General features: G+C 44.8%; 1 protein-coding gene across 1 annotated transcript in view; it reads left to right on the top strand.

The window, feature by feature from the left end:
* LOC144368749 (CD48 antigen-like) overlaps window positions 1-14,934 on the top strand; it is a 42,401-nt gene extending 27,467 nt beyond the window's left edge. Inside the window, exons 2-4 of the mRNA XM_078027856.1 lie at window positions 11,851-12,234; window positions 13,938-14,231; window positions 14,783-14,934. Coding sequence (XP_077883982.1) covers window positions 11,851-12,234; window positions 13,938-14,231; window positions 14,783-14,934 — 830 coding nt within the window. The remainder of the gene's footprint in view (window positions 1-11,850; window positions 12,235-13,937; window positions 14,232-14,782) is intronic.
* The last annotated feature ends 329 nt before the right edge of the window (window positions 14,935-15,263 follow it).

The raw sequence follows: 15,263 nt of genomic DNA, 5'->3' as shown, positions 1-15,263 counted from the left end.
CAAAAGGCTTTTTTGGAAACATGCTGTTCAGATATTTCTAAGAGGTCTAAAGTAAGAGGTGAGAACAGAAAAGCTGGTGCTTGTATTCAAGGGGAAACTGACCTCTTGGTTCCCTACAGAGAAGGAGGAGAAGCATACCAGGGGCATTTGAGGCTATAAGTTCTGAAATATCTCAATATAAAAAAACACTGAGTACATCTGAGCACAAGAATAGTAATGGGAGATTTTAAACTGGCTTGTGAAGGTTAACTATGTGAACAGAGAGAACCTGGATGTTTTTCTTACTAAATACCTCATGTCTTTTAGTCCTATAATGAGAATTGCTATGTTTCTGGTTGGGCAAAGGAAGGGGAGCACCCAGGAGGGATTGGATGTTGGGGGTAAGAGGGAATCCTCCTGAGAGTCCTGCTGAGCTCACACATTAGAGGCAGCATATTGTGCATCCAACTTAGTTTTTGACTGTTAAGACTCCTTATTAATTATGTTATCTCTGACAAATCAACTTCCAACGGCAAGATTGTACAATAATTCTGAAAACCATTTAGAAAAACAAATTGTTACAGTAAAACACCATCTTTTTTAGACATTTACAACTATTGGTGATCCATTCAGCCAAGATCATTCCCAAGAAACAACCTATAAGACCAACACATATTGCCCATGTCTTAAAGGGCCAGAAAGAGATACAAAACAAAAACACAATGACAGAGAGGATCTCCAAAGTATGCCTGACACAGAGAAAATTTTAAAATGGATATACCAGATAGTGGAAAAGTCTCCTAAGTTCCTAACTCCCATTTAACCATGACACCTACACCAGTGGACCCAAGAGGTCCCCATGAGGGGACCAGATGCTCTCACAAAGGGGAACCAGAATTGTAGAATCAATGCCTCGACTTTACTGTATTGTTTCCTTTTTAAAGCCAAATAGAAGTCTTGGTATCTTACAGTAAAACAAAAATAAACTTTTGTGCCTTTGTGGTGAGATGGCTCCCAATCTTAACATGGAAGTAGGCTGGTTCATCAGCGCTCCATGAGCCTGATCTTTGTTTCTCTTCTATTTGGCTCTTGGTGGCAAACACACTGTTGTTCAGGATATTTTGTTGTTGCTTTTTGTCTTGTGGTGCTGGAGATTGAACCAGGGGCTCTCTGTGTCTGTGGATACAACATCTTATCTTATGGTAGGATTGCTGTCACATTGAAAATTAAAATGTGGTGTTCTGTAAAGTCCCTGGCACCTGTCAGAAGGAATATCTATTGACTGACTTTTGTGCCCATAGTTTACAGCCATTATCCTGCTGCTCTCTGAAGGATCCAATCCCCTAACTCTGCCCCCACCCCAAAATCTAAACAGTTCCAGAGGCTTGCAGAAGAGAGGGAAGAGCTTCTCTTTGCCCAAGCACCAATAGAGCTCACAAGCCATGAGGCCTCTCCTTCAAAGCTGAGTGCAAATATTGGTGGTTACCACTCTCCATTACAGTTTGGTGTTTTTTTGACTACAATTACTTCCTTAGGCAACTCACAGGTGCAGTTCTTGTAATATCAGAAAATAACTATGAGTTATAGATGGAGTAAGTGCAGAGGAAAGTCATGGAACTCAGGAGGGCTTAGCTCAGGCTTGGTTGTAAGAGGGAGATTGTGTGCTGGCCACAGGCTGGAATTGGGATCAGGGCTGTCTGGGAAGAGCTGTTCACTCAGTGGGTGTGGGCAGTTGTAGTTACCTGAGACAAGCTGGCTCTGCCTGCAGAAGGGGGCTTGCCAACAGATGTCAAAAACCAGATGTCCATCCAGTCTCCCATCATTCGTACATTTATTCTGCAATTTCTTAGAGCGAGTGAGGTTGCCTCTGGGAACTCTCATGGGCTTCCTAACACTGGCTGTAGCTCTACCCTCAGAGTAGGGAAGCTCCTCCTCTTGATGGATTCCCCTTTCTGATGTTTCCACTGCAGCTGAAGAGGCCAGCAGGAATCCGGGATGGGACACTGTTCACAAGACCCCCACCTCTGCTGGACCACCAGGCTCCTGGGAGTCATTATCCTGCTCTGTGAGTAGCTGGGTTTCCTGGAAGGGAGGGCAGTTGGGGTGCTGGGACAGCTGGGACCCTTCAGTCCTGGGGGGCTGTTAGGCTCTGATGCCTTTGGGAAACAAAGAGAAAGCCGCACTGTTATAATTCACCAGTGCAGTGTGGGCAGAGCCCAGGATGAACGGAAAGAGCAAAATGACTTTTTGTGGTGAGGACCTGGGACCCTGGGCTTGGGCATCCCTGGCTGCATGAGGGACCATAGCCAGGGAGCTGAGGCCACCTGGGCTGCAGCAGCAGGGAGGGGCTGGAGCTGCCTGGGGAGGACGATGGAGACAGACCAAGAGCCTGTTCCTGGGGCACAGGGGTGAGGAGGCAGCACCCCAGCCTGGGCTCCCAGGGACCTCAGGGCCTCTGCAGGTCTTCTGTCAGGGCCTCAACCAGAACCCTGGTGTCTGAGCTGGAGGAAGCTCCTCTGGTCTGTGCTCCTTCCTCCAAACCCTGAAATGCCCATGGCCCCGGAGACCTCAGCTGGAACCTTGCTTATCTCATCACTGTTCCTGGCAAAGCCCTGGAAAAACAGGAGGTGCTGTCAATTGGGGAAAGATTGAGCAAACTGAGCAGTATCTGGGGCTCCCGTGCATGGGATGTCATGGAGGCTAAGGAACAGTGCCCCAGTGTTCTGGGAAGAATGTCCAGTTTCCATGAGGGACATGCCTGGATTCTCCTCAGAAAGATCCAGGGAACCCAGCACCATGAAGTCTTTATTATATAAAAGGACAAACAGTGGGGTGGGGCTGGGGCTGGGGCTGGGGCTGGGGCTGGGGCTGGGGCTCAGCAGTAAACCACTTGCCTAGCATGTGTGAGGCACTGGGTTTGATCCTCAGCACCACATAAAAATGAAATAGAGGCTATTGTGTCCACCTACAACTAAAAAAAAAAAAAAAGGAAAAAACAAATATTTATTCAACACCCAAAAGAACAAGCTGCCTGTTAAACTGAGGGTGTCTATGGACCACGTGGCTATGGTTACATTGAACATGTGGAAGAAAACAATGGAGGGTAACACAGGTTTCAGGAGAGGGTAAAATTGTGTAGGAAAATATGCCAGGGGAGAGAGAATGGGAGGTTAAACAGGGGCTGAAAAATACATTCTGAAAAACAGAAACTGAAAAAATACACTGACGGTGACTGTGGGCCACATATCACATTTATGACATAATAGAATGTTTGTATGTAGAAGGAAACCAAAAGCTAACAAACATAACATGACCTACTGAATTGAATTTTGGTAACAGCTTTAAAAATGTTGATATTAGCTTTTTCTAATTGTACTTACTAGTGGAATTCATTGTAACATCATGTACATAACATGATTTGTTCCAGATAATTTCCCAGTACTTCCTCTTTTTGTTCTCCCTCCCCCCTTCCAACTTTCTCTACTATTCTGGACTCCTATTTTAATGTATGAATGTATTGCAATCATACATAAAAGTGGAATTCATTGTGGTATATTCATTCATACATACATATGGCATAGTTTAGTTCATTTTTCTTGTACTATTCTGTTGTGTTCCTTGACCAAACACTCAGGGTCACTCCAGTTGAACTGGGCTACATGAAATCACCACACAGAGATAGAGATATACCTTTTTCTTTGGTTCTCTGACCTTAGGGGTCCTGGGAGAGAGAGAGAGAGAGAGAGAGAGAGAGAGAGAGAGAGAGAGAGAGAGAGAGATAATGATGAACACATTTATTGGGAAGAAGCCATTCAAATGAGGCAAGAGGTCAGGCTTCAGGGGATGGAGTCTAGCTTCATGGTGTCTGCTGTCAGTAGGTTGACCAACATCTATGGAGGCCATGCTCATCTCATGACCTATGTGGGGATCATGGCAGAGCAAGCAAAAAGATCAGAGCAAGGCACACCAAAACAGAGGGGCAATGTCAGTTCAGTTCACTTTGTGTGCTCAGTGCCCACAGTTCACACACACACAGCCCATGGCTGGCTGGCCACATCTCCACACTCTCATCACTCAAGCTAAGGGGCACTTGGTTCCTATGTGTCAGCTCCCGATATATTTCCTCTTTCTTAATATTTTTAAAAAGGGCAATTGGGGAATTATATCTTCTGGACACTGGAATCTTGATCCGAGGTCATCATGATCCACTATTGAAACACAAAAAGAATTAGTAGAAAACATATTATCTCAATAACATAATCAACCTGGAAGTTCCAGGTTATTATTATTATTGTGCGAAACACTCATCAGGAGATTCTTTATCTTTTCCAAATTGCATGAGAAACATTGTGTTTGGCCATTGTAACATAAACATTTTTATTTACCATGGCATTTAAGTCTTTACAAACCATAATGCAGAGGGCTCATTCACAACATTGATGACAGTGGCTTCTAGAGCATTTTAATTTAGTTTCAATTCTTTCATTAACACTTATCTGAGTATGAAGGATCTTGGAAGTGATTTAAGCTTGCCTAGGTCTGGTTAATTGACATGCACTTGTTTCAAAGCCTGAACATTAACTACAGCATATTATAGCTCTGAAATATTAGCTGGCAATAACTTGTGATACAGTAAGATAAGTTGTATTCTTACAGGCTACAGGATATTCATTATCCTTTTTCTTAATTCTCACATTTAAGGAGTCTATTAGGTCTTTCAGTAATATAAATATTTTGAAGATAGAAGTCAAACATCAAAACATCCTTTTGGGTGCCATCTCACTGAGGGTGAGGGTATTATTACCAATAAACCTCCAGGGGTTATGGCATCCTTGCACAATCATGGTTGTCAACTCTGGGAGCCAGTCTAAAATATACCCAATATCTCTAGACATCTTATGTTGCACTGCCAAGACATTTGCATAATCTATCCTCTTAGCAAAGGTGTCAATTTCTACTGTAGAATGATTAGGGAAACAATATATTGGTGGATATTTTAATAAATAACTGGCCTGTATAGGAAAAATCTATTTTAATAATCTTTCTGACAATTGTCCAGATAGGTCAATATAGTCTTCATCTCTAAGGACCAGCATGATTGGCTGGTTTAAGTTACTTATATGTGGTCTTTTTCTCAAAAGATACTCCCAGACAGCCTGTTTACCATAGGATCAACATGTAGGTCTAACTGACCATTATAGTCAGTACAGCTAATCAAGGTTCATTGATGGACTTTCCAGTCCCCTGCAATGCACATTAAAATTGGACCTGAGAAATGGGTCCATAGAAGTTTGTTCATGGATTTTACTTACCTGACACGCTGGTGGAGCTGCATGGTTGTAAACTCTGCAGATGGGAGATTTATTTCCTGTGTCAGGTTTTTCAGTCAGTTTCATGATGACAAGTTTCAACTCTGTCTTTGAAAATCTGATTTAATGTACTGAATCATGTGCAGTAACAGTAAAGCTCTCAATATTACAATTAAGAAAACATTTTAAAATATTTGGTAAGATCTAATATGTGTCTGTAGGGTCCTGTTTTTCCCCTTTTCTTTATTTAAAAGATTGGTATAAATCATAATTTAATTAGTGGAAATTATAAGGAGCCCTCAATCTCTTCTTGAGAGAAGGTTTCATAATATCTCAGAATATTATCCTTTAAATAGCTGTCCCAATTGTCCTTTTAGAAAATATGATTAAGGTTACTTCCCTCTGTGGGGTGTAGTATATAAATCTCACCATATTTTTAATGGATAATAAGTCCAGTCAGATAATTTATATACTACCAATGAATTTCCAACAAGTTTTGCAACTTCCATTGTTTAAAACCCATGTACAACCTTAATTTGGAGAACATCAGTCCTAACAAAATATTCTGTCAAATCTCAGAACAATCCAACAAACAAAAGTTATATGCAAGAATCAGCAGTGTCTTTAATCATCAAATTTGGTCTCCAGACAGAATTGTCAAAATTGAGATCTAAGTCAGCAGTTTAATATATTTAGTGTTTAATTAAGGATGTGAATTTATTCACTAAAATTAATCTTTGCCTTAAACAGTAAGAATCATTGGGAAATAAAGACCTTCCTTTAAGGAAATAAACTTGATATTTTAATAGGTCTTTATCATGTCAAAATATGGACAAAATTTCAGCTCACATCACTACAGTAAAATCAGGGAAATAGCCTGAATTAGCCTTGAATTAATCAGCTAATTTTTTTATAGTCAGTACCGTATCTATATCACTTGTCTAGATACTAATATGAAGATTTTCCTATTTAGGAAAATTCTTTTATCATGGAAATCTAGAATATAAAGACCTTGTTTTACCAAAAGATGATTTCTTTTTTCTTCTGAGGACCTCCAATATGTGTTTCCTCTCTGTTGAAGCATCTTCTTTTCCCTTTAGAATTATTTCTGGTTATACTTTGGAATAATTTTTGAAAACTTTAGAATCTGAACAAATTATTGTACCTTGATATGAAATATCTCAATGAAACTATATTTAAAGTCCACGTATAATTCTGTAGACAGAATTATATTCGCTTGTTATATTATAAAATTTGTACAATAATTTGAAAGTTATAGATTACTTGATGGTTGTTTTATCTCTTGAAAGCAAATTTATCGAAAAATACATTCATTTCAAATATCTGTAACTAAAAGGCAGAGTATCAGATAAATGCATGTAAAATAAATATATAAATTATGTGTTTTCTATTGAAGAAAAACAACTAGATAAATATATTAATTAAACAATTAGACATATGTTAATTATTTTATGGATTAACTATAGGTTACTCAAATATCTAGAAAAATATATAATAAGAATAAGAGCATAACATACAATTGCATCAACTTTATATAACCATGTGGTTCCTAATTTTGGATCCATTTTGATTTATTCTTAACTAGGAGTGCACCCTTATTTGATGTCACGTGATGCAGCTAAAATAAGATCCTTGTATATATTGTATTCATTCTTTAAAAATTACATAGTTAGAATTGAAAACAATAAGGATTTTTTGGTAATTACAGATGTGGTCAGCAAACCTTGCCCAGGTGGCCATGTTGCAGCTGTACCCTTTAGACCAGCTGATCAAAGCCTCTGCCAGACCTTGAGGTTCCTGTTCAGCACAAAACACTAGCTTCCCTGAGGGACCCTCTTACAATGCTGGCAGGGGGACACAGACACTGTGGTGACCACAATGACCTCATCAAATCCCTGAGGATGGTCTGAAATACAGGCTGTCAGAGCACCCCATTGCACTGTTTCCCCATGGGATAGCAGGCTGTTTCTCTGGGTACTGCATTAAATAGAGCACTTAAATCTACTGAGCACCACTGTACTGACACCCAGCAAGTGCCTGCTGTCCATGCCCAGAGAAACCAACACGGCACCAGGTTTTGCAAGAAGAAAGAACTTCACAGTCATTCCGCTAACAAGGAGAGAGGAGGCACACTCACTTCTGTCTCCCCAGGGAGCAGGAAGGGACTTAAGGCAGGGATGAGAAACAGAAGGCCAGCTGGCTAGAATCTAGAATCTTGGTGGCATGGTCCACACCAGGTATCTTGGGCCTGGTGGAACCTCTGGGTTCTATGTAAGTGCCCTGGTCTCTCTGATCCCATGCTCCCTCCTCCAGCTGTGGCTGTACCCTGGCTTCTAACCCAGGTCCACAAGACCCACTTTTGGTTCCTCAGCTTCTTGTCTTGGAGACTTTTGTTTCTTCTTGGCTCTCTAGGTCTGAAGCTGCGTCCTGAAAAAGCAACTTGCAAACAGTTTTTAGAAACAAGGAAGTTGTGGTGTATGGCCCATTTTCACACCCAGAATTACATATTTAAATGTGTTAAACTCTGATTAGGCTGGACCACAGTGCTAAAGGATATTTCTATTTTACTCATTAATTAAAGAGGGGACCATAGGATGTCACAACCCCTTCCAAAGAAGAATGAAGGGCACCTCAGGCCAGTGGGAAGGTTGAGAAGCATTTATGAATAGATGTCCTGGCTCACAGGGCTGGAGTGTCTCTGGGCACACGTCATTTCCAGTGCTTACCTTGGGATGGGGCACAATTTGCTTTCATTTGAAAACTTCACAACTTGGATACTTGTTTTCAATGTAACATATGATACTTTTGTATTATAGAGCAACTCAAGAAGGGGAAGATGGGCAACCAGCGTTTATAATATGAAATTTAAAATCTTCATTCAAGCCTGGGACAACAAGTCCTTCCCTCCACCTTCCCACCTGACTCCTGGATGCACAGGGGTCCTGTGGGGCTTGGTAATGGTGCCTGTGTCACAGTGAATTTCCTTTTAAACTTGACTTTTATAAACAGGAAAGTCCTGGCTGGACATTTACACCTATAGGCACCAAGGAGATTGAAGCCACTGGATGTGTGACTCCTGCATCCCATTCCTGTACTCAGAAGGAGACCCCCAAGAGGGGCAGCTAGACAGGAGGAAGGGACACCAACCTGGAACTGGGAATGTGTGGTTCTGACCTGGGGGTGCTGGTCCAGTAATGCCCATCATGATAACAACAGCAGCGAATGGGAACAGCACAGTTATTGAATACTGTGCTCAAAGCTCTTTCTGCTTAAATCCAAAGAATTCAATGAAGTAAGCACCATCACTCCCATTTCACAGATGAGAAAACTGAAGCCAGAGAGGTTCAGTAACTGTTCAAGTTCACACAGCCAGAAGATGGGGGACCTAGATTAACTCTGACTTCACTGAGGTGAAGTCCAACCTTGTAACCACTCTTTTGTACCACCCAGCTCTGGGACCAGGCTGAAACCAACTTAACTTTGGTTGATTGAAACCTAACCATAAATGTTGAAACCACAATAAGAACTTGAAAAAAACTAGAAAAAATGAGAAACATACTTTTGAAGGGAGGGCTATCCTTTTAAGCAAGATATGAAACCAATAAATACTAAAAAAAACTTCTGACACCTTTGACTTCATGAAATAACATTTTGGCCCATGGGTAAAATTAAACTGTAATAGATTTAATGGAATTCTTACAAAATTCCAGTGAGATTTTTCACAGAAAAAAAATTCTCCAAAAAATTTGTATGGAATCAGAAAAGACCCCAAATAGCAAAAGCAAAAAGAATAAAACTGAATCTCACTCCCTGATTTGAAAATACAATGTTATTGTAATCAAAACAGCAGGGTTCTGGCACAAAAACAGACACCTTGACCAATGGAAAAAGAAGAAATTCCATAAATAAACCCAGTGTTTTCAGTCAGTTGATGTGATGTTTGACAAATGTGCTAAGAATACACAATGGGGAAAGGACAGTGTCTTCAGTAAATGCATATGGGAAGATGGGAGGAATAGAGGAACTTTAGACAGGGCACAGGGGAGGGAGGGGACATGGGGGTAGGAAAGATGGTGGAATGAGATGGACATCATTACCCTAAGAATATGGATGAAGACGCGAATGGTGTGACTCTACTTTGTGTACAACCAGAGCCATGAAAAATTGTGCTCTATATGTGTCATATGAATTGAATTGCATTCTGCTGCTATATATATAAAATATTAGAATAAAAAATTTTAAAAAAAGAAAAAAACAACTCAAAATGGATAAAAGCCTTAATCATAAGGTTTGCAGCTCTAACACCTCTAGAAGAAAGCATAAAGGAAAATTTTCATGAGCTTGTGTGGTAATATCTTGACGAGGACTCCCAAGCACAGACACCAAAAGAAAAAAATTGACCATATTGCATCAAATTAAAAACCTTCTGCACAGCAAGGGAAACCACAGAGTGAAGAGACCGCCCATGTCTTGGAGAGAATATCTGCAGAACACACGTCTGATATGGGGCCAATAGCCCTAATGTTTAAAGAACTAAGTAACTTGATAGAAGGAAACAGGTGACTTGATTTAAAGTTTTGAACAGATCCTTCTCAAAGAAGAGAAATGAATAGCCAATGGACCTATAAAAATGAATAGCCAACATCTCTGATCAACAGGGAAATGAGAATTTTAAACAGGGAGAGATCAGTCACATTGTTCCCATGGCTGTTATTCTGATGATGGATGTTCATAAGCACTGGCAAAGATAGGCAGAAAGTGAATCCTCAGATTCTGTTGGTGGGAAAGTAAATTAATGTCGCTATTTTGAAGAAATGGAAGGTCCTCCAAAACTAAAACCCAAACTCCTATATCATCCAGCTCCCCACTTCTGGGCCAAACATTGAAGCTGGTGTGTTCACTGAGACGCTGTTCCCAACAGCTAAGATGTGGGAGCAGCCCAAGTGCCCGCGAATGGATGGTTCCTTGGGAAAAGGAAATGTGGCGTTTGTACACTGGGGCATGTTACAGATACTCACAAGTGAGAGCTGTGACACAAGGAGAAATCTGCAAATTTGGGGTGTGTCCTGGGTGTGGCACACCCCGTGGAGCCTGGGCTTCTGAAAGGAGAAACTGTCCCTCCTCCAGGACAAGATGGTTGGGCTGCGCTTTCCCCTGGAGGTTAAACCTACCTGGTCTCCAGGAAGAAGAGAGGGTCTCCAGGTTCCCTGGGGCTGTGCCTGATGGCAGAGGAAGGGCTCATGGAGGCCGCTGTCCAGGGCCATGCAGGGGACAGCCACTAAGGAACACTGACGGGGACTCCAGGGGCTGCCCAAGAAAGTTCTCTCTTGGTGGCTCGAACGTGTGTTCACCAACTGCTCCACTTGCTCCTCCACATTTCCATCATCATCTGGTCTCAAAACGTGAAATACATTGGTCATCCTTGAGCTGCTGCAGGGAAAAACCAGGTGTGACTCTGTCCCCCTTCCCTGTGTGGGACCTTAGGAGGCTGAGAGGATGCGGTGGACTCAGCTCAGCTTTAAGGTGGCGGAGCCACACTCATGCGGAACCCCGCCCTCACTGTCTCTCAATGTCCTACGAATGAGACGTGAATTTCCCTGTCCCACGTCCCAGAGATTTATAACCGATTCCACAGCACGACCAACACTATCTTGAGTGACTCACCTTCTAGAAGAAGGGGAAGGGGACGCACCTTCAGGAATGTTCTAATCTGTGGGGCAACCTGCTGCCCCATGACTGGTTGCCCAAAAGCGACATCACGAGTTCTCCCTCATGGGTCTGGGGTCAGCACTGCTCGACAGCGGGGTCGTCTGGCCCAGGGTCTTGCAGAAACAGATCAAGGTGTTTTCTGGGGTGACACCATCTCGAGGTTCCACTGGGAAGCTTCTGCTTGGAGCTCATCACAGTGGGACTGTGGACAGGACGCAGTTCCCTGTGGCGGCTGCCTGGAAGCTCAGTTCCTCACTAGCTATTGGCCAGGGGCTGCCCTCAGGACCTTGCCACGTGGGTGTCTCCATGGGGCAGCTGTCAGTATGGCCGCTGGCCTCACCAGAGTGAGCAGGAGAGAGGCCGAGGACAGGGAGCAGGAGTGAGCCAGGAGGAACCTGTGCTCTGGTTGAAAATGGTTGAATTAAGTGACATCCCATCATTTTTTCTAGGTGCACACTCTTTGTGGGAGAGGGTTACACATAGGTGTGAACACCAGAGAGGGATCCTTGGGTGACATTTTAGGAGCCACCTCCTACACTTATGCACGTAGCATGTACCAGACAGTGAGCTAGGTGCTTTCAATTCACAGTCTCATTTAGTTCATGTCACCATGTCAAGACAGATAAGGAAATGAAGGTTAGTCCAGGGAAGTAACCCACCCAGAAATAACTTCAGCAGAACCAGGACTTGATCCTAGAATTGCTTCCAATTCACTATACAAGGCTGCCTCCCTGGGTCAAGGAAGGTTCTGGGTGAACTGGTTAAGAAGACAATTTCTGTTTAACTTGTTCTCCTTGAGGAAATATCCATGTTCTCTTTCCTAATGCCCTAGGTGCCGGCAGCACTTTAGCCAAGAGTTCTGGAGCTCATGGTTCTGGGATTAAAAGTTTCAGAACCCGCACTTATCTGAAGGCGATCCGGGGAGGTTCCGTCTTGTTGCAAGTGACCCAGGAGCAAGAGGATCCCAAGATAAAGGAGATCTCCTGGGGCATTGGCTCTGATCCAGACTCCACAATCATGCTGAGACTCCAGAATGGGAAGGAAGATCCACTGTGGTTCAGTCTCCAGGACAAGTACAAGCAGAGGGTCCAGGTGCCCAGTATGTCATCCCTGAGGATTAACAATTTGACCTCACAGGACAGTGGGCAGTACTGGGTCCAGATCATATTTCAGACGGGGAGAGAAATTAAAGCAGTTTTCCACCTCACTGTTTATGGTAAGTGACAGCCTCACCTAGTCCCAGGACCAGCCTCCTTCCTTGAGACTAGGAGGCTCTGAGACCACATGCTGCAGGATTCTCCTCAGGCACCTAAATGTCAGATATTCATCACAAACAGTAGAGCTGAGGTTTTATACCAGAGAGGAAAATCACATCTGTGTTTTGGGAGACAAAATGGGAATTTGGCCATTTTTGCAGTAACATTTCCTCCTCTTTGAAAGACTAAACTTACTAATTTTGTACATTAGTTTTCCTTTGCTCTTTTAACAATGCATAATCATGGTTTAAAACAACACAAATGTGTATCCACAACATGCTGCAGGTTGAGGTCAGACATGGTTGTCACTGGGCTAAAATCCAAATGTGGGCAGGCTGCATTTTGTTCTGCAGGATCTAGAGGGGATCCTTTCCTGCCTTTCCTACTCTCCAGAGCTGCCAGCCTCCCTGGACTTGTGTTCCCCTCCTCTGCCTAAACTAGAAAGGGAGGGGGGATCTCTCTTGCATCCCTCATACCTGCTCCTTTCCTTTCTTCTCCACCCTTACTTTTTATTTTTTGGTATCAATAATTGAACCCTGGGGTGCTTAACCACTGACTCATACTCCCAGCCTTTAAAAAATTTCCTACATTTCTGCGACAGTGTCCTGCTAAGTTGCTTAGCACCATGCCTGGTTGTTAAGGCTGGCTTTGATTTTTGGATCCTCCTGTCTCAGCCTCCTGAGCTGCTGCTGGGATTGGGGGAGTGCACCACCATGCCTGACACTTGCTTCCACATTTAAGGGTCTTTGTGGCGACTCTGGGATTATGCAGATAATCCTATTTAAAGCTCAGCTTTTTTTTTTCATAACTTAGCAGATTCACAGAATCCAAGGATAAAGATGTGGACATCAGTGGGGACACAATGTTCTACCACGTTTGGAATCCACATGTATGTAGTTCACTGTCTCCAATCCTTGCAGGGTATGGCCAGTGAGAAGCCAGCCTCACTTCCACAGACCCCACAAATCCTGCTCTGCAAGCCTTGATAGGGTAGAAGAAGTGATGCTACTCCATGTTCCAGAAGATCCATTTTGCCAACTCTAGGGTCCCCACAGTCCATCTCTGCCTAGGGCAGTCCCTCTGCAGAGAGTGGACTGCAGGTGCAGGTCCTGTGTGATTTCCAGACTGGCCTGTGGATCTGCCCCTTCTGCCCCAGTCGGGAGCACACATTCAGGGTCACGTTCTAACTGCCTGCAGAGCTGTGCTCTCTGTTGCAGCCACAGTATCTCCCACAGTGTCTCCTGTTTTGACCTGAGCTTTCTGGTCCTCCCAGAGCTGGCCTGGTGTCCTGCCCCAGTCGGGCTGTGCAGTCCCAGGCACTGTCTCAGCTCAAGGCCCAGGACACAGGACCCTGGCTCCAGACAAGCTCTTCTGTCCCACACCTCTCCCCTTCCAGAAGACCCCTATCTTCTAGAAATAATTGTCCCTAAAAACTGGGATTCAGCCATCATGTACTCATGGGAAAAAAAGTTTAGACTTGCTTCATCTAGTGAGATCACATGAGCTTAATAAAGTGGCTGCTATCACTTGTCAACATGTAGCTCTGGGGAAATTGTAACGTTCTCCCAGCTTCCTCCTAGGGCTCCTGCCTCTGGTCAGTGAGACACTGGAGGACAATGTGTGGCATGTGTGAGGCTCTCTCCTTTGTCCCCTCCTTCCTCAGATCCTGTGCCCCTTGCCCAGATCCGGACCACGTCAGCGTCCATCACGCCCAGCTGGTGCAATGTCACTCTGGAGTGTGGGGCCCGAGAGGCTGTAGAGGGCCTGAGTGTAACCTGGGAGGTCCAGGGCCCCCCCAGTGAGCTGGAGCAGAGAGGGGCCCCAGGACCCCCCAACCCCTGGACCCTGGCCCTGAGCCTGCCTCTGAGGCAGCCCAATGTCAGCCTCACCTGCGTCCTCAGCAACCCAGTGGACCAGAAAAATGCCACCTTACAACTCGTTGACCTCTGTAGCCCAGGTGAGTGCAGCTGCAGGAGGGAGGGGCACAGGGAGTGGTCAGGTGGCTCTGGAGCCCGAGGGTCCCTGGCTTTTTTGCTGCTGTGTTTATGAACAGTGGCAGCCTTCCAGGACCTGTCCCACCCCATCCCCATGCCCTGTGTCCAGGGTCATCTTTGGAAAACTGATCTGATTGTGGCCTTTGTCTGTGTCATCTCTGGGGTCAACCTCCACCTAGTCCCCATAGGATGTAGGGCTTAGAAGGTCCTGTGTCCCTGATGGTGGCCTCATCCACACAGGGACACAGCTGCTTGCTGACTTCCCTAACGTGTGAAGCCACTGCCGGCTCTGAAGGCGCAGCCTCTTTAAGGAGCTGCCCGTGGCCATCCCCCCTGAGAGGAAAGATCCCTTTCTGGTTCTGAGTCCTCCCTGAGTGGGACACCATGAGGGCAGGGGACACATCCTTCTCTCCTCTTAGCCCAGGTGTCAGGCTCAGCTCTGGGCAGTTTGCGCCCAGTAGGTGTTTCACTGACCCCGAATGCCTGGGACCCGTGTGCACCCGTCCTCTCTCAGTCTTCCTCCAGGGGCTGCTGGAGGAGCCTGACTGGTCAGTGCAGTCCCCACCCCTGGTCATGTGCCCCCTCCACCCTGGAGTCTCAGAGGAAGTTCAACATGGCCCACCAAACCTCCTGGACTCACGGCTGCCTCCCGGCCTCCCCACCTAGCCCTGCCTCCTGTGCTGTCCCTCCCCTGGGGGACGCTCCCGCCACACTGAGTATCTGTGAAACTCCTGCCACTCCCCACACACAGGTGACTGTGCATGTCCCTGGGGGTCTCACTGGAGACCTTGGACATGGGTCAACCTCTACTACAGTGAGATCCTTCACCTGGTGATTGAGAGCTTCTGTCTCTTCCTGGTGATGACTTGTGCACAGACCTCACCTTGCTCATCCCCATCTCCCCTGCTCCACGAAGGACCTGGGTCACTGCTTGAATGAGTGGACCTGCCACGCCCTCCCTCTGCGGCTTCTGCCCCAGGTCCCCCTGACACTTG

The sequence above is a fragment of the Ictidomys tridecemlineatus genome, chromosome 11 (assembly GCF_052094955.1).
Source record: "Ictidomys tridecemlineatus isolate mIctTri1 chromosome 11, mIctTri1.hap1, whole genome shotgun sequence".
Lineage (NCBI taxonomy): Eukaryota > Metazoa > Chordata > Mammalia > Rodentia > Sciuridae > Ictidomys > Ictidomys tridecemlineatus.
The sequence above is the reverse complement of the archived record's forward strand: the minus strand, read 5'-3'. Positions and strand labels throughout refer to the sequence as shown.